The following is a 26,453-nucleotide window of genomic DNA, read 5'->3' as shown; positions in this document are numbered from 1 at the left end:
CACCTACTACAACGTTACCAACGATGGCCCCAGTGACTTTCTCAGTTGCTGGCATTTCGTCTCTCACCAACAAAATGAAACTTTCGTCATCGGCCAGCGTAGACGAAATTAACTCCGAACTTTTAAAAAATACTAAACAAATTATGGCAGTGTATTTCTCAATGCTATTCTCACTGTTGCTAGAAACAGGAATTTTGCCAGACGACCGGAAAGTGGGAAAGGTCGTTCCGGTCCACAAATCAGGGAACAATCAACCTTAAACTACCGCCTCATTTCACTAACAAGCGTCCCATGCAAAATCATGCAACATATGTCATTTACTCTCACATAATGCACTTCCTGAACACAAACAATTTTTCATTGTTTCCAGCATGGTTTTCATGAACTTCATTCTGTGAAATTTAACTGGCAATATTTATTCATGACTTACATTCCAATCTTGACCTTCAGACTGATACAATATTTTTGGACTTCGCTAAAGCATTCAACAAAGTACCCCACAAACGCCTGTTACTAAAGCTTGGCGTTGTTAACAAGCAGATGAGCGTGTTGACGTTGAACCTGCACCTTCACATTCTCGAATGGATTTCAGAATTTCTTGACTGTTCTCAGTTCGTCTCTATTAAAAATAAACATTCTAGCTCCTTCTCAGCAACATCGGGCGTCCCCCAAGGGTCCGTCCTCGCACCCCTTCTGTTCCTAATATATTGTTGCGAAGAGGAAGCCCGATGCACAAATGTATTTACAACTATTTACATGTGGAAAAGTTAGCGGTAATGGCACAGGCTGGTACAAAGGTCACAGCTCCAGGAGACAGTCTACCCCTTCCTCCTCGTCTACCTCTTGCCTGCATGGTCCTGTCCAAATGCACCGTAACAATATATTAACGACCTACCCAACCATACATCTTCCCATATCCTTATGTTTGCCAATGATTGCGTCATCTACCGCACAATTACTAACCTTCCTGATCAAAATGTGCTCCAAAATGACCTTACCCGTCCACAGGAGTGGTGCAATCTTTGGCTAATAAAGCTCAATCCCACTAAATGCAAACTCATTTCGTTTCAACGCCAGCGTAATCCTTTGATTTTTTCATACGTAATCTCTAACTCCACTGTTCAACACGTCCACTCCTAGGAGTACTTTGGCATCACCCTATCCAGCGATCTTTCCTGGCGCGCACATTTCACCAAGGTCATATCATCAGCGAACAGATCTCTCTGTTTTTTTAAAGTGTCATTTGCGTCACACCCCACAGTACATAAAAATTCTGGCGTATAATTTTCTAATCAGATCTAAACTTGCCAAATCAAGATGATTGCTTAGTCTTCTGGATTATGAATGAAATTCCGTCAGCACAAAATGTGATGCATGGCATGTGACCTTCAATGTTGTACAAAGGTAAAGAAATGTTTGTTTCAATTTCTTTCGTAAATACTGTTGCAAGTTTAGAGTTAATTTCATCAATGCCAAATCAAGATGATTGCTTAGTCTTCTGGATTATGAATGAAATTCCGTCAGCACAAAATGTGATGCATGGCATGTGACCTTCAATGTTGTACAAAGGTAAAGAAATGTTTGTTTCAATTTCTTTCGTAAATACTGTTGCAAGTTTAGAGTTAATTTCATCAATGCCAAATCAAGATGATTGCTTAGTCTTCTGGATTATGGATGAAATTCCGTCAGCACAAAATGTGATGCATGGCATGTGACCTTCAATGTTGTACAAAGGTAAAGAAATGTTTGTTTCAATTTCTTTCGTAAATACTGTTGCAAGTTTAGAGTTAATTTCATCAATGCCAAATCAAGATGATTGCTTAGTCTTCTGGATTATGGATGAAATTCCGTCAGCACAAAATGTGATGCATGGCATGTGACCTTCAATGTTGTACAAAGGTAAAGAAATGTTTGTTTCAATTTCTTTCGTAAATACTGTTGCAAGTTTAGAGTTAATTTCATCAATGCCAAATCAAGATGATTGCTTAGTCTTCTGGATTATGAATGAAATTCCGTCAGCACAAAATGTGATGCATGGCATGTGACCTTCAATGTTGTACAAAGGTAAAGAAATGTTTGTTTCAATTTCTTTCGTAAATACTGTTGCAAGTTTAGAGTTAATTTCATCAATGCCAAATGAAGATGATTGCTTAGTCTTCTGGATTATGAATGAAATTCCGTCAGCACAAAATGTGATGCATGGCATGTGACCTTCAATGTTGTACAAAGGTAAAGAAATGTTTGTTTCAATTTCTTTCGTAAATACTGTTGCAAGTTTAGAGTTAATTTCATCAATGCCAAATGAAGATGATTGCTTAGTCTTCTGGATTATGAATGAAATTCCGTCAGCACAAAATGTGATGCATGGCATGTGACCTTCAATGTTGTACAAAGGTAAAGAAATGTTTGTTTCAATTTCTTTCGTAAATACTGTTGCAAGTTTAGAGTTAATTTCATCAATGCCAAATGAAGATGATTGCTTAGTCTTCTGGATTATGGATGAAATTCCGTCAGCACAAAATGTGATGCATGGCATGTGACCTTCAATGTTGTACAAAGGTAAAGAAATGTTTGTTTCAATTTCTTTCGTAAATACTGTTGCAAGTTTAGAGTTAATTTCATCAATGCCAAATCAAGATGATTGCTTAGTCTTCTGGATTATGGATGAAATTCCGTCAGCACAAAATGTGATGCATGGCATGTGACCTTCAATGTTGTACAAAGGTAAAGAAATGTTTGTTTCAATTTCTTTCGTAAATACTGTTGCAAGTTTAGAGTTAATTTCATCAATGCCAAATCAAGATGATTGCTTAGTCTTCTGGATTATGAATGAAATTCCGTCAGCACAAAATGTGATGCATGGCATGTGACCTTCAATGTTGTACAAAGGTAAAGAAATGTTTGTTTCAATTTCTTTCGTAAATACTGTTGCAAGTTTAGAGTTAATTTCATCAATGCCAAATCAAGATGATTGCTTAGTCTTCTGGATTATGGATGAAATTCCGTCAGCACAAAATGTGATGCATGGCATGTGACCTTCAATGTTGTACAAAGGTAAAGAAATGTTTGTTTCAATTTCTTTCGTAAATACTGTTGCAAGTTTAGAGTTAATTTCATCAATGCCAAATGAAGATGATTGCTTAGTCTTCTGGATTATGAATGAAATTCCGTCAGCACAAAATGTGATGCATGACATGTGACCTTCAATGTTGTACAAAGGTAAAGAAATGTTTGTTTCAATTTCTTTCGTAAATACTGTTGCAAGTTTAGAGTTAATTTCATCAATGCCAAATGAAGATGATTGCTTAGTCTTCTGGATTATGGATGAAATTCCGTCAGCACAAAATGTGATGCATGGCATGTGACCTTCAATGTTGTACAAAGGTAAAGAAATGTTTGTTTCAATTTCTTTCGTAAATACTGTTGCAAGTTTAGAGTTAATTTCATCAATGCCAAATGAAGATGATTGCTTAGTCTTCTGGATTATGAATGAAATTCTGTCAGCACAAAATGTGATGCATGGCATGTGACCTTCAATGTTGTACAAAGGTAAAGAAATGTTTGTTTCAATTTCTTTCGTAAATACTGTTGCAAGTTTAGAGTTAATTTCATCAATGCCAAATCAAGATGATTGCTTAGTCTTCTGGATTATGAATGAAATTCCGTCAGCACAAAATGTGATGCATGGCATGTGACCTTCAATGTTGTACAAAGGTAAAGAAATGTTTGTTTCAATTTCTTTCGTAAATACTGTTGCAAGTTTAGAGTTAATTTCATCAATGCCAAATCAAGATGATTGCTTAGTCTTCTGGATTATGGATGAAATTCCGTCAGCACAAAATGTGATGCATGGCATGTGACCTTCAATGTTGTACAAAGGTAAAGAAATGTTTGTTTCAATTTCTTTCGTAAATACTGTTGCAAGTTTAGAGTTAATTTCATCAATGCCAAATCAAGATGATTGCTTAGTCTTCTGGATTATGGATGAAATTCCGTCAGCACAAAATGTGATGCATGGCATGTGACCTTCAATGTTGTACAAAGGTAAAGAAATGTTTGTTTCAATTTCTTTCGTAAATACTGTTGCAAGTTTAGAGTTAATTTCATCAATGCCAAATGAAGATGATTGCTTAGTCTTCTGGATTATGAATGAAATTCCGTCAGCACAAAATGTGATGCATGACATGTGACCTTCAATGTTGTACAAAGGTAAAGAAATGTTTGTTTCAATTTCTTTCGTAAATACTGTTGCAAGTTTAGAGTTAATTTCATCAATGCCAAATGAAGATGATTGCTTAGTCTTCTGGATTATGGATGAAATTCCGTCAGCACAAAATGTGATGCATGGCATGTGACCTTCAATGTTGTACAAAGGTAAAGAAATGTTTGTTTCAATTTCTTTCGTAAATACTGTTGCAAGTTTAGAGTTAATTTCATCAATGCCAAATGAAGATGATTGCTTAGTCTTCTGGATTATGAATGAAATTCTGTCAGCACAAAATGTGATGCATGGCATGTGACCTTCAATGTTGTACAAAGGTAAAGAAATGTTTGTTTCAATTTCTTTCGTAAATACTGTTGCAAGTTTAGAGTTAATTTCATCAATGCCAAATCAAGATGATTGCTTAGTCTTCTGGATTATGAATGAAATTCCGTCAGCACAAAATGTGATGCATGGCATGTGACCTTCAATGTTGTACAAAGGTAAAGAAATGTTTGTTTCAATTTCTTTCGTAAATACTGTTGCAAGTTTAGAGTTAATTTCATCAATGCCAAATCAAGATGATTGCTTAGTCTTCTGGATTATGAATGAAATTCCGTCAGCACAAAATGTGATGCATGGCATGTGACCTTCAATGTTGTACAAAGGTAAAGAAATGTTTGTTTCAATTTCTTTCGTAAATACTGTTGCAAGTTTAGAGTTAATTTCATCAATGCCAAATCAAGATGATTGCTTAGTCTTCTGGATTATGAATGAAATTCCGTCAGCACAAAATGTGATGCATGGCATGTGACCTTCAATGTTGTACAAAGGTAAAGAAATGTTTGTTTCAATTTCTTTCGTAAATACTGTTGCAAGTTTAGAGTTAATTTCATCAATGCCAAATCAAGATGATTGCTTAGTCTTCTGGATTATGAATGAAATTCCGTCAGTACAAAATGTGATGCATGGCATGTGACCTTCAATGTTGTACAAAGGTAAAGAAATGTTTGTTTCAATTTCTTTCGTAAATACTGTTGCAAGTTTAGAGTTAATTTCATCAATGCCAAATGAAGATGATTGCTTAGTCTTCTGGATTATGGATGAAATTCCGTCAGCACAAAATGTGATGCATGGCATGTGACCTTCAATGTTGTACAAAGGTAAAGAAATGTTTGTTTCGATTTCTTTCGTAAATACTGTTGCAAATACTGTAATAGTGTGAACAGGATGAGGATTTATTACTTGCCAAAATTGTCTTGGGTTAGTGCGCAGCAAATTTGGGAGTGTAGTGCCATAAAAGGAACGCTTTGCGCTGCGGATTGCAATCACATATTCATTTTCAGCTTTGTAGTAGATTTCCCATTGATGCGAGTTCCCGTTATTTGTAGCCACTCGGTAAAGACGTTTCTTTTTATTTTCCAGTTTTTTTAAGGCGTTAGTAAACCAAGGTTTTTGATTATTGGGGCTAATGTGAACTTTAGGAATATATTTGTTAGCCAAATCAGCTAACTTATCCTTAAACATCGACCAGTTATGGAATATTGACTGATTGCGATATGCGGCTTCAAACGTGGGGAAGAAGGCCTCAAGTTCGCGGTTAATTGCGTCATAGTCACCCTTTTTCGTAAAGCCTTATAGTAGAATATTGGCTATCCCCGTTTTCTCTCTGATCCATACTACTCTCTTGCTGTCTCTTAGCATTACAACTAACATTTTTCGTTCCATCACTTCTAACAAAGTCCTTAATGCACTGTCAAGCTTCTTTGTTGAAGGGCCCCTCACCAGACCCCATAGCAAATTTTGGTTAAATGTTGAAAGTTGTTATGTGTCCTCTAGGGAGCGTTCTGCCACAAAAATTGTTCAAATTGGCTCAATAATAGCCAAGATAGAAATATTTCAGTGCCACGAATCCATGATTTTAGGAGGCAAGCTCCACTGCATAGCGAGACACTGTCTCCACTCACCTTGTCTAGCCTCCGCAAGCGAAATTCCTTCCCCATGTTCTCCCATACCAGACCTGAAGGATTGTGTGACGCATACATCACGGGCCCTGCCTTCAATTTTTTTTTCTCCTCGCTTTCTTTTTTTTTTTTTGTGGCGCTGTGCATGAGCTGTTGTGATTGTCTGGTTTCGCGCAGTGCACGATTTTGCACGCTGTGCACAAGAACACGACTAGGGGTATAATTCAGTGCTACATGAATAGTGAGGCAGAACAAGTGGATCGCAGGGCATGATCACGCGCTGAAACACAGAGAAAATGGCATAGTTTTGGTACCTGCACACGTGACTGCACGACTGTGCGAACAAGCAGACGAAGCGGAAGTACATCTCCCTTGCTTCAGTGCAAAGTAAAACAAAAAGCATGCAGACATTCCGTTTGTGTGTTTTATTATTTCTCTAAACTTCAATTCATCAATTCAAGAAACAGATCACACAAATAACAGATGATGCCTTGAACAATTCTCGAATTCACATGTCACCAGGAGCAACGTCACACTGCGGACCTGAGTATGTTACCGTCCAGCTTGGAGCGCAGCGGCCGCAAGGAGAAGGGAAAACAGCGTTCGGATTGAAATTTCAGACCTTTCCGCGGTACGTAGCGATGTACTAATGCTTTGCAAACACGATTATTGGCCCGCATTGTATGTTCTTGTCAGCTCAAGATGGCCAGACCTGGTGAGGGGCCCTTTACTATCCAAGTTCCTGCCCCATACATTAGCACTGGTAGAATGCACTGATTGTACACCTTTCTTTTCAATGATACTGGTAAGCTCCCAGTCTCCTGACTTGCTGCATGCCTTCCAACCCATTTTTAATATTCTGCACGTTTCCTTCTTGTTTCTCAATTTCCTTCGTCACCTATATCCAAGATGAACGTACCCTTGCACAGACACTAGAGGCTGGCTGGCGATCATGAATTCTTGTTCCCTCGCCAGGTTATTGAGAATTACCTTTGTCTTGCTGCACACCAACCTTCAACCCTACTATTACACTTTCTCGGTTAAGGTCCTCAATAATATGTTCGAATTCATCCCCAACGTTATTGAACAATGTCATCAATGTCCTCTGCAAACTAGAAGTTTGCAGATTACATTGCCTGCACGATTTGGGTTCGTGACAAGATTACACTGCACAGTTTTTTAATAAAGAAGACCTCAGAAAGAAAGCCAAGCCTGGTGGTAGTAGTATTCAAGTAGTAGTTGTTTAGGTGGTAGAAATTTTCGCTATGATTTGCAGTTTATGAAGACGCTGCACCGGCATGGGAAATCTGAATTAACAAAAGAGAATCCCTGTTTCTGTGTGAAAAGTGCGTAAACCTCCACACCGTGTTACCTTAACTGCAGTAAAGTCAGTTCATCTACCCTTTGCATCAGCTATTTACTGCTGGAGAGCAAACTCTGACACACTATCTGTTATATTGATCTGTTATGTCAAACTTTCATTTCTACGTTAGTTTTCTATGTTGAACACATTGAATGTGGGTGAACATTCTATTCAGGGACATGTTATCAGCAGTTTGTTTCAGTGTTTCTTTTTTCTCTTTTTGTACCTCGATTAATTCGGGGTGTCTATTAAGTTGACATTTCCAAATTCCCTGAGTTTTTCAGGTTTTCCCTGAGCACTTTTTCAAAATTTCCTGAATGAGCCAGAACTTTGTTTTATGTCAAGGCAGGCTGACACCAGGTTGCCCGATGTAGTCACTCTCTTGTAAGCATGTTGAAACAAAAAAAATGACTTAATCCAATTTGAATACTAAGGAGTAATATCTATTTTATTTAAAAAGAAAACAGAAGGAAAGTGTAAGTAAAATGCTGCAGCGCTTGCTCAGACAGCCAATCAGAGGCTCTTGTGTACTCGTCATGCAAGATGGCGAAAGGGCAAGTTGTATCGCTGCTTTTCTGGTTCATTGCGTTTGCGCCTTGCATTGTGGGCCTTCTCCCGCAGTGTTGCCGTGATAAAGCGGCAGAATTCGCCTTTCCTCTTAAAGGGACGCTAAAGGTTACCAGAAAGTCAAGTTAAAGTGGTAGAGCAATGTTCTAGAACGTCTAAGGCGTCAATCTAATCGCGAACAGAGCTTTAGTAACCGAGAAATTGAGGTAAATGCATGACACGATTTGAGACACCCCAGCGACATTCCGGTACTAGCCCGATGACGAAAGCACTCCTCATAATTTGTGTTACTAATACTCAACTACTCGTATTAAAATATCATTTCATTCGATTATAAGACGGAAGAAAATGCTACTCGTCTACGTCTATTCGACTCTAAGAAAGAATAACATTTTGACGTTACCCTTCAGTAGTATGGGGGGTCGAAAGGTTTCGTTTTCGCTCGACTCTGCGCGCTCGACTCTGCGCCGCGCACGCTTTGGAGTTTCAGTAGTTTTGTTATCGCGTCGTGCTGTGCGGGTTCTGCTGGCTCGCGAAACTTTCATTTCGAACAAGCAGTGAGAATACCACGTCCTTGTGATGTCGTGGGAAGCCCTCGTTGCTTCCCCACTCCCGAGAGCCGGTGTCGAGGCCGCCGTCGTAGTACGCAACGACGCCGGCAGCGCGAGCCCTCAGCAGCAGGTCGCGCTCGTCAGTGCTCAAATCGCTGAAGTTGAGCCCAGCATCGCGAGCCAATCTGTCGTTGTCAGGGTCCATTGCGACGTGCGTCGAAATGTGCGTCATAGAATAAAGTACCACCAGCTTATGGTCGCGCGTTTCTCCTTCCGCTAGCCACCATACTCCCGCTTTCGCTCTGCTGTCGGCTCTGTCTTGGCTCTGCTTATGGTCGCGCGTTTGCGTTTTGCGCAGAATAGCCGTAGCGCCGTCTGCAGACGCCGTTCTGCTCACCGATGGCGCAACGTCACTATGAGACCATGATGTCAGTACTCCTCGATCGGAGGGCGGGCGTTTTGAACTGCGCTAGAGGTACGCGGATGCTTCAGAACGCATTTTCTCTTAATATAAGTCTCTCCTTGGCACGAAACAAGCGTTTCGAGGTTTCTGGGATGGTATTTCAACAGTCCACGTACACTTAATAGTAACCTTTAGTGTCCCTTTAAAGCTCGAAATCATAAATCGGATTGAACGCGATGAGAAGTCGGATGTCCCCGCAGCGTGCAAGATTCCGAGGAGCACTCTCGGCACGATTAGGGCTAAAGCGGCCAAACTCGCAACCCGGTGCCCATGGCGCCTGACGCGTATGCACGGCACTGTGCGTACGCGTCATACGTGCGGTTTCCGCGTGCTCGGTGATGATTATAAATTCTGATGAATGCAATGAAGCGATTGCCCGTGTTGCCGAAGTTTGGAGCGAGCTGTCAGAATTTCCAGAAGCTGTTGACAAATCAATGGTGGACGAGTTTGCGAGTGCAGATGACAGCGTTGCAATTTCTTTCTCTATGGTGTTGCGACCACGGGAGAGCTCGAAAACGAAGACTACATAGCCGACATCGTACCGAGCACAAATTAAAGTGGGCACAATGAGGAAAGCAACGACGGTCCTTTGCCCACATCCTCCGAAGTGATTGGTGCACTCGCACTTGTCCGGTGCTTCTGCGCGAATGCGGAAGGTTGCGGCCTCAGCTGCTCAGACTCCTTTTGACAATGTGGGGAAGTGCATGCGTTGTAGGCAGCTAAATTGCCCAAGCAGAAAAACATGCAGGACTAATTCATGCATAACTAAGCTAGTTTCATCAATGAAGTGATTTTATAAATGGTATGTGCTTTTATGACATCAATTACTTAGCAGGCTTATATAGAATTATGCTCTATATCGAACTGATAGGCGTTTTTTTCTTTACGAGTTCAATCTAACCGGGTTCGACTGTACGAATGAAAAGCAGATGCATACATAAGTAAATATTTTTGAATACGAGCTATTTCTATCAACCGATAGCAAGCTCATCAGTATGAGACCTGAACTTTGTCACAACTAAGATTCTCTCTCAGCAGCTGGGAAGTCAACCTCAACTGTCCTGACATACTCTCAGCCTATACACAACATCTCAGCGTTGGGTTTCCCTGCTTTAAAGAGTTTATTTTGGTTTGGATGAGGGACACCTGCATCTCGGCGTCAGCCAACACTGTTTTTTGAGCTCAAGCTCTTTTAAAGCGGCGGCGGCACGCTTCCTTTCCCGTTAATTCCTTAGTGTGTCGGTCCTTTCTGCTCTCATCCTCCTTCTGCCATGCTTTCACCCCATGGATCATTTGAAGCATCCTATTAGTCAGTAGCACAGTCAACGTCCCGATTTTTCGGACTCCCTAGGGCCTGCAAAATCATCCGAAAAATCTGGTAGTGCGAAAAAAAAAAAATGAATGCATGTCTTAACGGCCCTTAGTGCTAAAATTGACACAGGCACGTCTGAAAAAGCTCTTAAGGTATGGTAGGGTAAATCGTACATGTTAGTTTTAACATATTATTTTAGATGCGCCTACAGATATTAGCATCAAATTTTGCATGCTTACAAAAGTTGCTTGCTCTTGGGTACAACATGAAACACTTTGTTGGAGTCTAGATGGTTTGCCTTTCCTGTAGCCCACACCCAAAATTTTAAGTGTGTTTAATTATTTGATGTACCTTTTCTCTGCAAGAACGCAGAGGAATGTGATGATATTACAGTGCTTTTCTAAATACCAATAGGTTATGTATGAACTAAAGAGATATCATATCCACTTTGGAGTTCGCACCCCAAAAAATATAGTATCTCTGCTTGCGCAAAGCCAGAAGGGGGGTTTCTTGCAGTGTAAGTTTTTTCAGTGTTGTCATTCATATTATCAGAGATTTCTTTAGTTCAGAATATTTATAACTGGTTGTAGTACATGTGTACAAAGTTTCACTGGTATGGGATGAATACTTTGTAAGAAAATTTACATTGAATTTTAAAAAATCATAAGAAATTCAATTTGAGAAAAATGAAGTCTTCTGTTCAAATACTGCTTGTGGATGCTCAAAATGACCCAGGAAAATACATTTCACTGCAGACTTTCTTGCAGGTGTCTCCAAAACCCTTCTTAGCGCTCCTTTTTATCAGTCATCCTTCCTTGCTCTCGGCTGAGTCATAGAATTCTGCCCTGTCAACTCGCTCTGTGTCGGTCCTGTTGAGGGCAATATTACAATACACACCTGGAACAATTCCAAGGGCCTACAGAACAGCTTTTCATGCAGAATTACCGTTTCTTAGGGCAGCGGCACCAGATGAGTTGGTTGAGCGACTCATTGATGTTCTGTGTTCGTCCATGAATACATTTGCTCAGAACACCGATTACCTCTGAAAGTTCTCATTCTGCTCCATTTGCTGGACGATCGTGCCATCTTCTGGACAAGTAATATGTTTGAAACTCGAAACAGAGGCAACCACGTAAGCAAAAGCAAGAGTTTGATGCAATAGTTCTTTTTACAAAGGGCTATTACGTCAAACTCTTGCTTCGAGTTGTTAACAAATTCGACTTCGCCCTGCCATCTGTTAGCCACCTGGTTAGCCCAGATGGTAGAGTGGCTGGCCCAGAAAGGCGGTGGTCCCAGGTTCGAGCCCCAGACCAGGACAAATTTTTCATCAACTGCGATGCTTTTCTTTCGAGGAACCCATATGGGATTCCTTTGTGGCAATTGCAATGATTGGGTGGATGTCTCATTTTCTTTTAATTAATATATAATTTTTAGTACAAATCATTTACTTACCACACACACACACACACAAGCAAAAAAAAAAAACACGCCATAACGAAGAAAACCGCGAATGACAACGATAAACAGTCGAGCCTCTGCCCGCCATTCTTAAACGCCAGGACGCGCGGCACACTTCGGCGCGACATTTGAACCGCTTTGAGCGGGCGCTCGAGGTCGCGGTTCCGCAGGTTTGTTCCTCATAGTGCAGTTGATTTTTCTGTGCCAAAATCGCAAATTCGATTTTTGAAGGGGGTTACCCTGCCATACCCCCTTAAGGCTTGCCAGTACACTTATTAGGCATATCGGTGCTCGTACTGTGACAGGAGACGGGGGTGCACGCGTGTATATGCTCCTGACAGTGCAGTTTGCCGGCGACGGTCGCCCCACCTGTAGCGTCAAAAGCGCAACTCTGGTACTGATCAAACTTCAGTCGACGGCGTAGTGGCGCACGTGTTGTTGTTATGACCGCGTGTGATTCGGAACTTCTGAACTACATGTGCCACCGTCCTGCGGGTAAATGTTCTCATACCGCTTTTTTACGATGGCAAATGTGCAAGACATCGAAAACAGCCCAGGAAGAAAAGCGTGGTGACGGCGGTACTGCTGCGTCAGAGGCTGTACGGTCGGGCAGGGCTGCCTGCTCTCCGACTCTACGGATTTCCTGGCCGGCCGTGGTTTTGTGCTCGCGCTTCCTTCCTGGAGGACCGCACTAGAAAATATTGTAGTCAGTAGACTGAAGTTTTTGGTCAAGAAAGAGTCTTGCCGGGCAGCCGGCTTACATATTTTTGCAATTTCTCCATATCATTTAGAGCTATTTATTTTGCTGTATACGAGGCGTACTGCGTGGTGGCTGCAGGTGTTCTGGCTTGCGTGAGTCGCTCAGCACTTCATGCTGTGTGGCTCTGCTTGGGTTCAGGTTGCCAGACACGGTCAACCCAGTCTTGGCGGCCGGAGCGGCCCAAGCTTGGTCGTGCCAGTGCCTCGGCAGTTGTAAACGAAGTACTGCGGTTGCTTGTCAGAACATAGCAGTCTAATAAAATTTTTTTACAAGTTGTTTAAAAGAGCCTTTTAGTAATTCTAAATGATATGGCGCCTATTATCCCTGGCCAATGAGGCTTTGCAAGCGTGTCAAAATAGCACCACGGAAGGACGCATTTCGTCTACGACACGGGTCTACGGTAACTCAAATGGTTGGATAAGAACACCTACGGTTTCATTTGTAGCAATTGCTACGAATGGGTGGATGTCTGATTTTCCGTTCTTTAATTACTTCTCTCCACCTTGCGGGTTTCCGCAGAACTATTACGTCAACATTTACTTTGCTTCATGTTGTCGACAAATTGAACTTTGCCCTGCCATCTGCTAGCTGCCTGGTTAGCTCAGATGGTAGAGCGGCTGCCCCGGAAAGGCGGTGGTCCCGGTTTCGAGTCCCGGACCAGAACAATTTTTTCTTCAACTTTGAGGCTTTTCTTTCGAGGAACCCGTTTGGGTTTCCTTCGTAGCAATTGCTGCGAACAGGTGGATGTCTGATTTTCCCTTCTTTGCCTACGCCTAACGTTTAGTAAGCTCAGCCATGCCTGCACACTCAATTGAGCTGCTTGATCAAAGCATAACATGATAGTTGAGTGTACTCAGGCTAGAGAAACGCTGCAGTTGTATTTGCCTTGGTGGAAGTGACACTTCTCATGATTCAGTTCTCGTGATATGACTAATAAGAAAATCAGGCCCCTCGGTTGACCCCCTTTCTTCTCGTTTACTTCACCAGCACAGTCACACCACCGGTTTCTTTCACGCTGTGAACGTGCCGGGCAGCGTAGAGCTTTTCCCTTTACGAGGAATGGCAGGGCGTATCCGACCGTCTAAAGTTAAGATTGGTCAGAAACCACACAGCAAAACTTGCGCAATTTGTTCGTTTCAAAGCAAGCATGAACAAGCGATCACGCTGGCAGATCCGCGTGGGTAGCGTGGTCCGTCAGTGTCAGTTTTGACGGAAGGGGCCGCAAGAGGCGCTGACGATCGCTGCTCGGACGCGCCGCCTGGGCAGTGCCAGGAGCATATAATTAAGGAATACATACTGTCATCATCATCATCATCATCAGCCTAGTTACGCCCACTGCAGGGCAAAAGCCTCTGCCATACTTCTCCAACAACTCCGGTCAGGTACTAATTGTGGCCATGCCGTCCCTGCAAACTTCTTAATCTCATCCGCCCACCTGACTTTCTGCCGCCCCCTGCTACGCTTCCCTTCCCTTGGGATCCAGTCCGTAACCCTTAATGACCATCGGTTATCTTTTCTCCTCATTACATGTCCTGCCCATGCCCATTTCTTTTTCTTGATTTCAACTAAGATGTCATTAACTCGCGTTTGTTCCCTCACCCAACATACATACATACTGTGTCCCGTGACAATTGCCCCTTCCCACGCTTGTTATGATTCACCGCCTAACACTGCTGTATTGAGGCGAAGCTAACTTTCGGAGACTGGCATTACGCAACGCGCTGTGCTCTGCGAGCTTCGAAGCCAACCGCGAGGATTACAAAGGCGAAGTCGGTGCCATTGCTGACAGCGGCGAATTCTTTCAATGAAAAACACGGCACCGCACGGCAAGACGCTTAATAGCGAACGTAGAAGCAGCTAGGCCTAACGTTGCCGCGGTGGTGGCTACGGCTGCCAGCGGATCTGCGTGCGAGAGTGCCGGTTCGAGGCGGCGAGATAATTAAAATGGCGGCGGTGGTGGCTTTGATTAATGCCATCTCAGACCTGCAGTCAGGGCAATATACATTGACTATATGGAGTACGTAGTGGTGCCGCAAAGCCGTGCGAATTATCGGGCATGTCCGAAAAATTGAAATTGGTCGTTAACTACTCTGGCAATACATCGTGCCGATGACACCGTGTCAATGACGATTCTTTGCGATTCCTGTTACTGCAGCCAGCATACACACGACTTCCGTTCCCTTTCAATAAAGCTACAGCTAATTTTCCCTGATAGAAGCACAAATTCCCCGAGTTTTCCCTGAGTATCTCCAGACTAGGCAAATTCCCTGAGATATTCCGGTTGGTAGACACACTGTTAATTGCACTCACCAGAACGTTCAATCAATATGGTCAGCTCCGTCAGGGTTAAATTAATAGAAGTCAACTGTATAAGCAGGTGTAGGCATTGAACAAGGACAAAGTGCCAAACCCTGTATCAATCTCTTTTGTGTAGTGTTTTACAGAGCCTAAGATCGATTAAGAGCAGACGAAAAAGTCCAAAGCATGCTCTACATTGGGAACATCTTGTACTAATAATATCTAGGCTGCGGTTCTCAGTTAAGGTTCAATTCGGCACCCTCGTACCTGCTCTAGGAAGTCACATTTATGTTCAGCTTGTCTTGTTCAATCATGCGCAACAGAGCTAAATGCACAAAAGCACTGAACCCTCAGAGCATGCCATGCTTGGCCAGCAGCAAGAACCATCTCATATGTCAATGGACCACCAACTCACATAAATCTGGGTGTAGCCAGCAAGCGGAATCCGCCTCTTTGGTTTGGGAAGACATCCTCAAGGAAGTAATAAATATGGCCAACAATGACACCTGTAATAAACAAACAGTCAGTGTGCTGCAGCTGCATAGATCCAAGTTAAACCTATGGATCAAGAAATCACTGCACAATAAAATCCCAGCACAGCAGCTGATACAAGAAAAGTGACAGCCAGCAGCCATGTAGGTCCCACTTCTCCACAATTCTTGAAGCTATTTCCAATCCAACACACAATAACTTGTTGAAGCACTCTGGTGATACAGTCTGGAAGAGCCAGAATGACCGCCAGTTTTAGGCACAACTTAAAGCAGATGTCACTCTAGAGTTCTTTTGTATTTGTTGCCTATGGCAGCTTTAGTGAGTACAAGTACCCTATTCGATGAAGAAGACATTAAGTAAATTTTTCTTACAAGCTTATAGCATCTTCAGCACTCGACCACAATAACTCAGCATGTCCATGAAAGAGCATAAGAGGTCGTTAAAGGGCAACTCCAGTGGTTTCTTGGGGTCCAACTCCAACAATTTTTCAGCGTCAACGGATGACTGTAAAATTCGTTACGTACATTCCTCTGCACATTTCCATCATTTCTTTAATACAGATGGCTTGAGAGTTATGCAGGTATATTTTACAAATGAATTTCATAATTTGCCTCAAACCAGCGCCCCTGCATCCTCCTCAGCTACTGGCAACAGTCCATTAAAATGTAAATGGTCACATACGCAGAGCATTTTGGGAATGAATGGCAGACTACAGCATTGAGGAGTCAATGGTCATGAGCAAGTGTTGGCACGAGACGCTGCTGTCGTGAGAAGTTACGTCCTGTGCTAACGGCCAAGTGATGGGTGGCAAGTGGTGTTGCACTGTTGGCTGCACAAACTTCGACCCTCGCCAGCCTGAAACAATTTGTGCTGATGTCGATTGTGCTTGGCCAAAGTTGGGCCTATAACTTATCACAGTCACCGAGCATGTGTATGCTACCAAAGTACCTGATCTGAACCTTAAAGGGGCTCTGAAACACTTTTACAGCGAAGCTGTTTATGGCTAGGGTTCCATGCATTTTTCGTGTTCGCCAACAAATCTCTGTGTGCAAAAACTATCATCCTCAGCAATGGCTCGTGCCACAGTTGGCTCGTTGGTGCCCTTCGGTGTAACCGCACGAACACACTCGTGCCACTGCCCACGCCTTCGTCGTCATAGTCTTCCACAGCTGGCTCCAATGCTGCTCATCATGCTAGCGTTCCCATATTGCCCCTCCCTCTGTGAAGGTGCTGACAGCAATGGCCCACTGCCAGTCGGTGCGGTGACTTCAGTCTCAACTTCTTTGCCTCAATGTATCGTGAAATGAAAACAGAATGTATATAATGAATGTATAACACGAATAAATGAGGATGTATAAAAATATATGTGTGTGCGTACCTTTTGTCACAATGACCACTGATCAAGACAATAAATTTGCTGATACCTTTGTTTCAAAATTCTGTGTCAGCTCCTTGCAATATGCTACATAGCTTCGCTGGTCATCTACCTTCACAGAATGGAATGGCTCATGATTTTTTTTTAACATAGTATATAAATGCTGCCAATCTGTTAACAAGGCTCCTGTGAACATGTGAGCCAAATATTACTGCACCGCATGCAGCAGGGAATTTATTATCTTGTGTCAAAAGCAGTGAAAACTCGCCTGCTCTCACTTTTGCAATGTTATCTTGCAGTGTCATCGCAAGCAGCTGAACCCACAACAGCTATTGACCGATTTCATGAATCACAACAACATTCTCAGTATTAAAATTATTGCTCATTTGAGTTAAATAAATTAAAACATGTATGTCTGTAATCTCCAAAAGGCAGAGAAACTGTTTCATCTTTGCACTGTCAGTCTAAACACAACAGTAGCACATCGCTGTGTGTGGCCTCCAAGAAGAACAGCGTAGACCTTACCCTTGCGGCCCCTTGCCTTCTCCCTTGTGCCCAATAGTAGAAATGAAAGGAGAGAGAAAGCTGCTGATCAGTCCAAAAGCTATGTCTTACTTTGTGCTTGAAAGATTTGAAACATTTTTGAGGCAGGAGGTTCGTAAGGCAATGCAATTTAATAGTGATGTTGTGGCCTCTTTAAACCTTTAGGATGAGGGAAACCACTTTTATAGTTCAGATTTGAACATACAGATTTGAAATAAACCATCCTTCATTTTGTACAGTGCACACACAAAAAGCGAGAAGCGATGACATGGAGCACAATCAACATCAATACATTGCCGTTTTCGAAGGCTGCAGTCGCACTAACCGGCGCTTCTTTAAATTAAATGCGACTACATACAAGAGTATTTGTACGTATTGATATGCTGACTCATCATTTAACTTCTGAGAGGCACTGCTCGCCTCTTATTCCAAATAGTCAACAAGTGATGGCCCTTTCCATACAGCAGCCTAAACAACTGCCTCATTCAGCTGCCAACAGTGTCAGTACTGCCATCAGCGTTTCCACAAGAAAACTGTGCACTGGAACACATAAACATGGAACACATAAATTTTGCGCACGAGAAGAGTATGAAAAATCAGAAGCAGGCAGTATAACAGTATGTACTATAGTCTCCCGCTCACTGTTTTTGAAGGTCACTCATACCTGCATGATTCAGTGATGCAATCATGCTTACGTGCAAAAAATCTGCATGTTCTGAAATGTTCCGACATTACTGGATGTCACCAATGCACGGCTTGCATTGTATTTCAAACAAACAATAGGCAGTCACTGTGCCTGTAGATGTAAACAACTGAACCGGTCAGAGCTTTGGACTGTCAGCATCATTCTTAGTGGGAAGTTATCCTCTCTATAAATTAACATAAAAACCAAGAAAGCAGCGCTTCAATGCGGTTACAGCGAACATGGAAAACACTTTCTTAAAAACTGGTAAAACACCTAAAACAGCAAGCAGCACATATCAAGTCAGTGGTTAGGGTTACCTTTGGTGTTCATGCTGCAGTGCTATGTGCTGCACTGGATGATGGCTGTCATGGTCGCAGGTCAAATGCTAATGGCCATTCATGGTCATTGAATTCATCGGAATCACAGCTGTTACTGCTTGACAGCTTTGAAGAGCTGTTGCAGCTGACACTAGCACCCGAAGATATTGTGCGAACGGTTCAGTACGGTCACGACTCATCCGAGAGTCCGCTCTTTGATGCTTTCATTCTCCATTCTCCAAAAAATACGTGACATACCCGCTTGCGTGCCGTGATTGCAGCACTCCCGAACTTTCCGCGTACAAATGAACATAGCATCTAGCAGAACGTATGCAGTGCACACATTCTCCTTGATTCTATGTTCTTTCATGATCTTAAACAGGCTGTACTACATCCCGCACGTGTCACAGAACTCACCCAATAATTCTTGATCTTGTTTTTATCAAAAGCTTGTCGGAAAATCGTACTGTTGTGTTAACTGAAGGTATAGCTGACCACAAACTTGTACATGTGGACTTAGAAATACAAAAAAGCGTCTAAGTTACACCCATCATGCAGTCCTTTCTAGACTTTTCATCAGCTGATGACGAATCCGTCTTGGATTGCTTACACCTTTCCCTCGATGAATTCAAATGCGATGATGACGTCATGCTTCTCTGGGACAAGTTTAACTCTGTTGTTAAGTATTGTATTAATAAATTCGTACCGACGTGTAGAAAGAAAACTAAACGTCATAATCCATGGATCACTCGTGAAATCATTCATCTCAAACGTAGAATAAAGCGCAAACGCAAGCGCAAGCGCAAGTATAAGCTAGCTAAGAGTACCGAATTCCGCTCTTTAAGGGATGCTTTACTCATCAAGCTTCGCAACGCCCGTGACATATTTCATAATCAGACTATGATTACATTCCTGAAAAGCTCCCCAGACAAGTTTTGGCATTTCTTGTCTGACTCTAATCATACTGTTCAGCAGCTAAGAATAAACAACAGCGTAAGTTCTAATCTTAATGATATCATCAATGAATTAAATGACACATTTTATAAAGCATTCACTAGACCTTCAGTTTTTAGCGCCCATGATAAATCATATACACTACCTACATCTCAATCAATTCCTGACATTTCGTCGTGAAGGAATTCGTACTATGTTGCTTGATATTGACGTAAAAAAATCGCCTGGAGCCGATGGTTTGCCTAACAACTTTCTTCAACGCTACTCCGAACTAATTTCTGAATTCCTATACATTATTTTTAATGCATCTCTTAAACAGAGCTCAGTACCGAAAGACTGGCTCACGGCCAAAGTAATACTGGTGTTTAAATCAGGTGATAAACTTATTTCTAACAATTATAGACATATTTCCCTCATAAGCACGTGTTGTAAGCTCTTGGAGCATATTATCGCTAATCACATATCTAACCACTTGGAAGCGAATAAATTTTTTGCTGATTTTCAGCATGGCTTTCGTAGAAAGTTTTCAACCTCAATTGTTATCCATTGTACATGACTTTGCCAGTGCCATTGATGACCGCCTGCAGGTTTACGCTATATTCCTAGACTTGTCAAAGGCATTTGACCGTGTGCCACATGCAAATCTAATTGAAATTCTTAAAACACTTGGATTACCAGTAAATATAGTACATTGGATTCAAGCTTATTTAGCGAATCGTGTTCAGTTTGTGGAAATCGATGGTGTGAAATCTAATAGCCTGCCTGTTTTATCTGGTGTACCACTGGGGTCAGTGTTAGGACCCCTGCTGTTTCTTATCTATGTAAATGATATTGCTAAAAATTTGGATCCTAATGTGAAGGTAAAATTGTTTGCTGATGATTGTGTCATTTATTCCACTGTAAGGAGTTCTTCATGCCAGGATACACTTAACAAAACGATCAGGCATCACTTAGTCAAGCCCTTAAAGCTGTAGAATAATAATAATATTTGGGGTTTTACATGCCGAAACCACTTTCTGATTATGAGGCACGCCGTAGTGGAGGACTCCGGAAATTTTGGCCACCTGGGGTTCTTTAACGTGCACCTAAATCTAAGCACATGGGTGTTTTCGCATTTCGCCCCCATCGAAATGCGGCCGCCGTGGCCGGGAAAAGCTGTAGAAGTCTGGGCCGCAAAAAGTAAAATGAAAATTAACGAATCTAAATCAGTCATGCTCAGAGTTACAAACAAGACAAAGCATGTTATTGAGTGTAATTATGAGGTGAACTCAACAATTCTAACCGAAGCTGAAACGATAAAATACCTAGGTTTAACAATTTCGAAAGACTTAAGTTGGAAATCACACATAGACAAAATTTGTGGAGCTGCAGAAAAAAAGTTATGGTTCCTTCGCCGAAAATTAGAGCTAGCAACGACACCCATCAAACTACTTGCATATTTAACTTGCATTAGACCAACATTAGAGTATGCCAGTGTCATTTGGGATCCATTTCAATCAGGATTAGTAAACCGCATTGAGAAGATACAGAGAAAATCTGCAAGGTTCATTCTTTCCCGGTATTATCGTACTGACTCTGTTACCGAAATGCTTCGGTTGCTTGATTTGCCTCCACTGGCTTAACGGCAGAAGTTGGCTAGACTTAAATTTCTTTTTTTGTTATCAAAACGTCACTTCAATATTGAAACCACACCCTATCTTGCTCCCAGGCAAGCTAGAAATGTCAGGTCAAGCAATCATTGCATGTTCTCAATTCCAAAAGCACATCTGGACATGTACGCTTATTCATTTTTTCCGCGAACGATTAAGGAATGGAACAGTTTGCCGGCGTCTGTTTGCAGTCGAGTAGCATTAAAATCTTTGAGGAACGCATTAAAAACCTTTTATGAAATTGAATCTTAGTAGTGCCGTGCAAACATTACCACACTATTCTAGAAATACATACAATAGTCTTTCTTTTATGCTGCTTCCAATATCACTGTCACAATGTTAGAAACATGTATTTCTTAGCCAAACTATTGTATTTCGTTATTTGTTTTGCATTGTATTTCCAACATTCATTGCTTCATGTCCTATTTACATTTGTAAGGTGTTTACATTTTTTACACTATGTGCAAACTTGCTGTACCCACCCTGTTACGGCCAAGATAGCCAACAATATTTTAAAATAATAATAATAAAAATAAAATAACGATAGTCTCCGTAAATTCACGGACTGGTGCGACAACAGAGGAATGCAAATAAACTTTTCCAAAACAGTGTCAATGACAATAACGTTAAAACGAAAGCCACTACTTTATACTTACCACATTTATACTACCACTTATCACTTTATACTTACCACTATATACTTACCACTTTATACTACCTCTGTTAAATATTTAGGCATAACAATTAACAGTAGCCTCAAATGGGACACCCATATTAACAACATATGCAACGAAGCTTTCAAAAAACTTTGCTTTCTACGTAGAAAGTTAAAGAAGTCCCCTTCATCTGTCAAGCTGCAAGCTTATCGTTCCCTCGTACGCCCAGTCCTAGAGTATGCTTCCATAGTGTGGGACCCGTTCATTAAAAAGGAAATTGACAAACTTGAACTAATTCAGCGCCTGGCTGCACGGTTTATTTGCTCTGATTACAAAACATCGCCATCAATTTCTGGCATGTTAGGCCAACTTGATCCGCTCCACGTGCGCCGTAAAATCACCAGGTTAAAATTTTTTTTACTTGTTGTTTCATAATCAAACAGGTTTAGCAAATGCCACATATATTACCGATGTTCCACAAAGGTCGTCACATATTTTTCATTCTAAAGTAGTTCAGTCATACTTTGCTCGAACTAAAATCTTTCAGAAATCATTTTTTCCACTTACGAGTGAAGAATGGAATCATTTACCGGAATGTGTTGTTGAATGCACTTCTTATGTTTCATTTGAAAATATGTAGATAAAGCATTTTATGTAAACCCGCTCCTGCTTGGGCAGCATTGCTGCCTGCAGTATTGTGTAAATAAATAAATAAATAAATAAAAGGCGACAAGGCAGTGACGAAAGCATTGGCTCTGCGATTTACGCCAGCGATGTGCTTCCCTCGCGGCGGTTCATGAAAGCGATAAGCAGACGCAGCGGCAGCACACCCGGCTAAATGCATTGCTATGTTCGTTTGATAATAATAATATTTGGGGTTTTACGTGCCAAAACCACTTTCTGATTATGAGGCACGCCATAGTGGAGGACTCCGGAAATTTTGACCACCTGGGGTTCTTTAACGTGCACCTAAATCTAAGCACACGGGTGTTTTCGCATTTCGCCCCCATTGAAATGCGGCCGCCGTGGCCGGGATTCGATCCCGCAACCTCGTGCTCAGCAGCCCAACACCATAGCCACTGAGCAACCATGGCGGGTAAATATGTTCGTTTGAGTGCAAAACGTTTGGGAGTAGTGCAATCATGACACGCAAGCGGGTCTGTCACATGGTATTTTTTTTATTTCGCGGGCATCTGCAGTAAGCTGAAAAGCACTAATACTTAATAAATAGAAAGTTAGAAACTGTCTAATAGGACGTGTTGCAAACCGTTCTGCAACTTTCCAATTTGAACTTTTTGCCCAAAGTCGTTAATCTTGACTAATTATCTAATTAAGCAAAATACAAAACATAGCATGACCCACTACATACATAAGTGAGGAACATGCATTTGGTTGCGTCGTCTTAGAGTGCATCGGCATATTTCTCTGGCAAACTCTGGCATAACTCTCGCTAAAGTTAGCTGAAACACACTGTATAATGTGTAACATGAGCTTATAGGCAACGCAAGTTAATGAACGTGCAGTTAATGCTAACGGATTACCATCAACAGCCAGCATGAGATGGGTTCTGCTGAAATTTTTTTCACATCTATTGCACAGTATATGGCATAGTACTGTTAAGCTTCAGTTTTGCAATAATATGCAAGAATTTGAATAAATAAAGATGAAAAACATTGTCTGCAATTCTTTTTCTAAACAAATTTTTTTCAATAAAAATTTTTGCTATATTCAGTCAGAATTCGGGATAACAGCGTGGCATGGAAGGGGTGGTTAATGGGACACAAAAGGTCCATGAAGATATTCTATCAAAATGATATTTTCATTCATATTGTGGCTTCCCTTTTTTGTTTCATCAAAACAGCATACCAGCATGACATTGTGAATTCTCATTTCATTTCATTTATTCAACCTTAAGGGCCCGAAGGCATTACATAAGAAAGTTCGCATTGATGGTAATAGGTACAAAAAAGGAGAGAAAGATTACAAAAAAGAAAAAGGAACATATAAACAGTACCAACGAGGCGATAAGTATTAATAAGACAAGTGTAGTATTTATGTGGTTATGTTGGCATTATCAAAATAGTTTAGTTTCTCACGAAATGTTTTGCGGTCGCTACACGAAACAATGTTATTCGGGAGTGCGTTCCAAAGTGTTACGGCACGGGGGAAGAATGAGCTGCTCATCGCCGTCATCCGGCACTTTATCGCTGCCAAGGGGCGAGTATGAGATAAATGGGATGATGTTCTGAACGGGCATTTTAAGAGGGTGTGTCCTGAATGGGTGAAGTAAAAGAAAGTGTGAAGAAGGCAAAGACGAGAAGTTACGTGCCATGAAGCAAGCAATGGAAGAGGAATGGAAGTATATTCTAAAGTTATTCATGAATATTCTAATGTATATTCATGTGCCATTTTTAAGCAGTAAAAGTTTTCAAAAGATTACAGTGAGTTTTGTTTCCTTCTGGACTGAACTTGCTTGACCAAACAGCAGTTGGTATCCAGCCCATAGTCCATGAAGTCAGTGTGAGCTTGAGGACAGCACTTGTGTTTAATCCTCTCACAAGTTGAGAAGTACAGTCCTCCATTATCACTTAATTATTCGTCCTCTGTGTTCTTTTAGCATTCAAATAATGCATTACTTGTATGCATGCGCAACCACAGATTCCACCAAAGCACAATGTGGGTTATACAACCAAACAACCGTGTGATGTAGCCAACTTTACCAATGGCACATCATTAAAGCCCACAAACAGTTATGATGACAGAGTCAGTTTTGTACCTGCTATAGTGTCTAGTAAAACTGCAAAATGAGTGCCAAAACAAACAAATAAAACTAGTTTGTTTCAGCTTGTTATTTTTCCAACAAGTAAACTGCCTCGTGTCATTTCATCACAGAGAGAACACCAATGTGTGCACAAGAAAGCATTGTTTTGTTGGCAACCAGTGCCGTATCCGATTTGGCTGCATTAAACCAGTTGAGTGCAAAGGTGGAATAGACTCAGGCCTCACCTACGATGTCAACAATCACAGAGTTGCCCAGAATGAGTGAGAAGCCCAGCAGCACCCACGGCAGGTATGGTGCCTGAAAGTTTATGAGCCCAAAGAAGTTGAGTCGGAAGTACGGGTTCCGCCGACTCCAAATGTACACTAGCATTGTCGTGAAGGCGTGGCCCAGGAACAGCTGGTTGACAAACATCCCTATGACCTGCAGTGGCACTAAGGAATGTTAAACCAATTGGCTGCACCTTCCTCACTTTCATGTGTTTAAGGTCACATTTCAGAGCATCGGTGGCTGCTGTATTAAGTACAGCATATTTTAAAACAATGTTCTATTTGAGTGCAAAATAATATCAGGCACTATGCCTTGATGCAGCAAAGGGCGTTCGTTGACATCACTGACAATTTTGTATGTGCATTTAGCAATGCAATGCGCAAATTTCCCGACCATGTTCTGTTACATCTCCAAAGAGTCAACTCCAGAACCAAACATAAAAAGGATACAATTATCAATGATCCACCAAGCAGAAACATGTAGAAAAAGTCAGCTGTCCTTCCTCGAAACGAGCCTTCCTCGAGCATTCGGCAGTATCGGACAGTAAATAGCATGTTGAAGAAGAAGGCAAAACCAAGAGTGCCAAAAAACAGGAAAGTTGTTATCAATCTCCATACCTGCACAAGGTGAGCAAATTTCCAATTCACTGCTTGTAAGCAAAGCACATGGTTCATAAATAACAGTAGTGACATTGCAGGTGCAATTCAGATACAGAGAATGCTGATAACTCAATTCTACACAGCATTGCCATTCATCCAATGCATAATAGCTGAGGTAGAGGCAAGCCTGATGCACTCAGTGTCTAAGTACCTTTGTAATATATGCACACTGTAGCACTTGACAGCTACCTACATGCCCGAACCCCTTGGTCAAATAAAGTTGTTTCTCTCTCTCCCACAATACTAACGTAAATGTGTCACATGGTACAATGAAATATGGCAACTTGATACTTTGTGGAAGTAACTTGTACACACAATAAAAGCTGAAAAGAATGCTTGGCTAAAAGACAAAAAAAGCGGCACAACAGAAGTCATCTGAAACAATGCAAAACCGAATTGGCAAGAAATGGAACAGTTCTGCCATTCGTCCTTGCTGGGGCAAAACCCAGCATGTGGTTAGTTTTGCTGTGGAACTGACAGGTGGTGCAACAGTTACGTTCCTGCAAATTTTTCCTTTTCTACTGACAAGTTTGCTTTTTACTCTTTCTGCCAACTTGTGATTTCTACCACACGAAACAGGCAAGTAATGAACTTAAAATAGTTCCACTGCAAAAATGCTACCTCCATGCAAAGTTTGAGCCAGACACATATACGTGGTGTTCCTGCAACACTCAGTTATGCTACCATATCACTACTTAGCTAACAAGAGGGTGCCATGCAAGGAGTCGCTAGTTTACGCTGGTGGTGCGTCTCAAAGGAGGAGTAGCTGGTCTACACTACAGCTACACAGCCACATAGAAGCTCACACAAGATGCAAAAGATACACAAGATGTCTCCTAAAATTTCATCCATGTTCTCCAGATCAGGAAAACCGGTGATGTGAGGTGCTAATCACATGGTCTGAAGAAGCTGTAGACCCCCACCTTCTTGATGAAAGAGTGCCGCCACATGTGCGCCTTCATACATTGAGCACCCAGTGAAGAGGGACAGAAGGGAAACACAATGCTCATGGCCCTAGTAGTACGAAGGAAGAGCTCAACAGCAGAACATGTTTGCTAGAAGGAGCGACACGTCTCCCATCTCGACTCTTTGATCAACATGCCCAGCTTTCACAATGCAACAAAGAAGAGTTGTTTG

The 26,453-nt window shown here is 41.7% G+C and overlaps 1 protein-coding gene across 8 annotated transcripts in view; it reads right to left on the bottom strand.

Moving 5' to 3' along the window:
• The window catches only part of Der-2 (Derlin 2), a 53,067-nt gene that overhangs the window by 11,467 nt on the left and 15,147 nt on the right, over positions 1-26,453 (bottom strand). For all 8 annotated transcript variants that reach the window (XR_012826555.1, XM_075684053.1, XM_075684055.1 and 5 more), the window contains 3 exons: positions 25,107-25,274; positions 24,615-24,810; positions 15,353-15,443 (listed from right to left, as the gene is read on the bottom strand). Coding sequence is in view for 7 of the 8 variants with exons in the window: in XM_075684053.1 (XP_075540168.1) it covers positions 15,353-15,443; positions 24,615-24,810; positions 25,107-25,274 (455 nt within the window). In the remaining variant the exon portion in view is untranslated. The remainder of the gene's footprint in view (positions 1-15,352; positions 15,444-24,614; positions 24,811-25,106; positions 25,275-26,453) is intronic.

This window comes from Dermacentor variabilis, chromosome 3 (assembly GCF_050947875.1).
Source record: "Dermacentor variabilis isolate Ectoservices chromosome 3, ASM5094787v1, whole genome shotgun sequence".
Taxonomy (NCBI): domain Eukaryota; kingdom Metazoa; phylum Arthropoda; class Arachnida; order Ixodida; family Ixodidae; genus Dermacentor; species Dermacentor variabilis.
The sequence above is the reverse complement of the archived record's forward strand: the minus strand, read 5'-3'. Positions and strand labels throughout refer to the sequence as shown.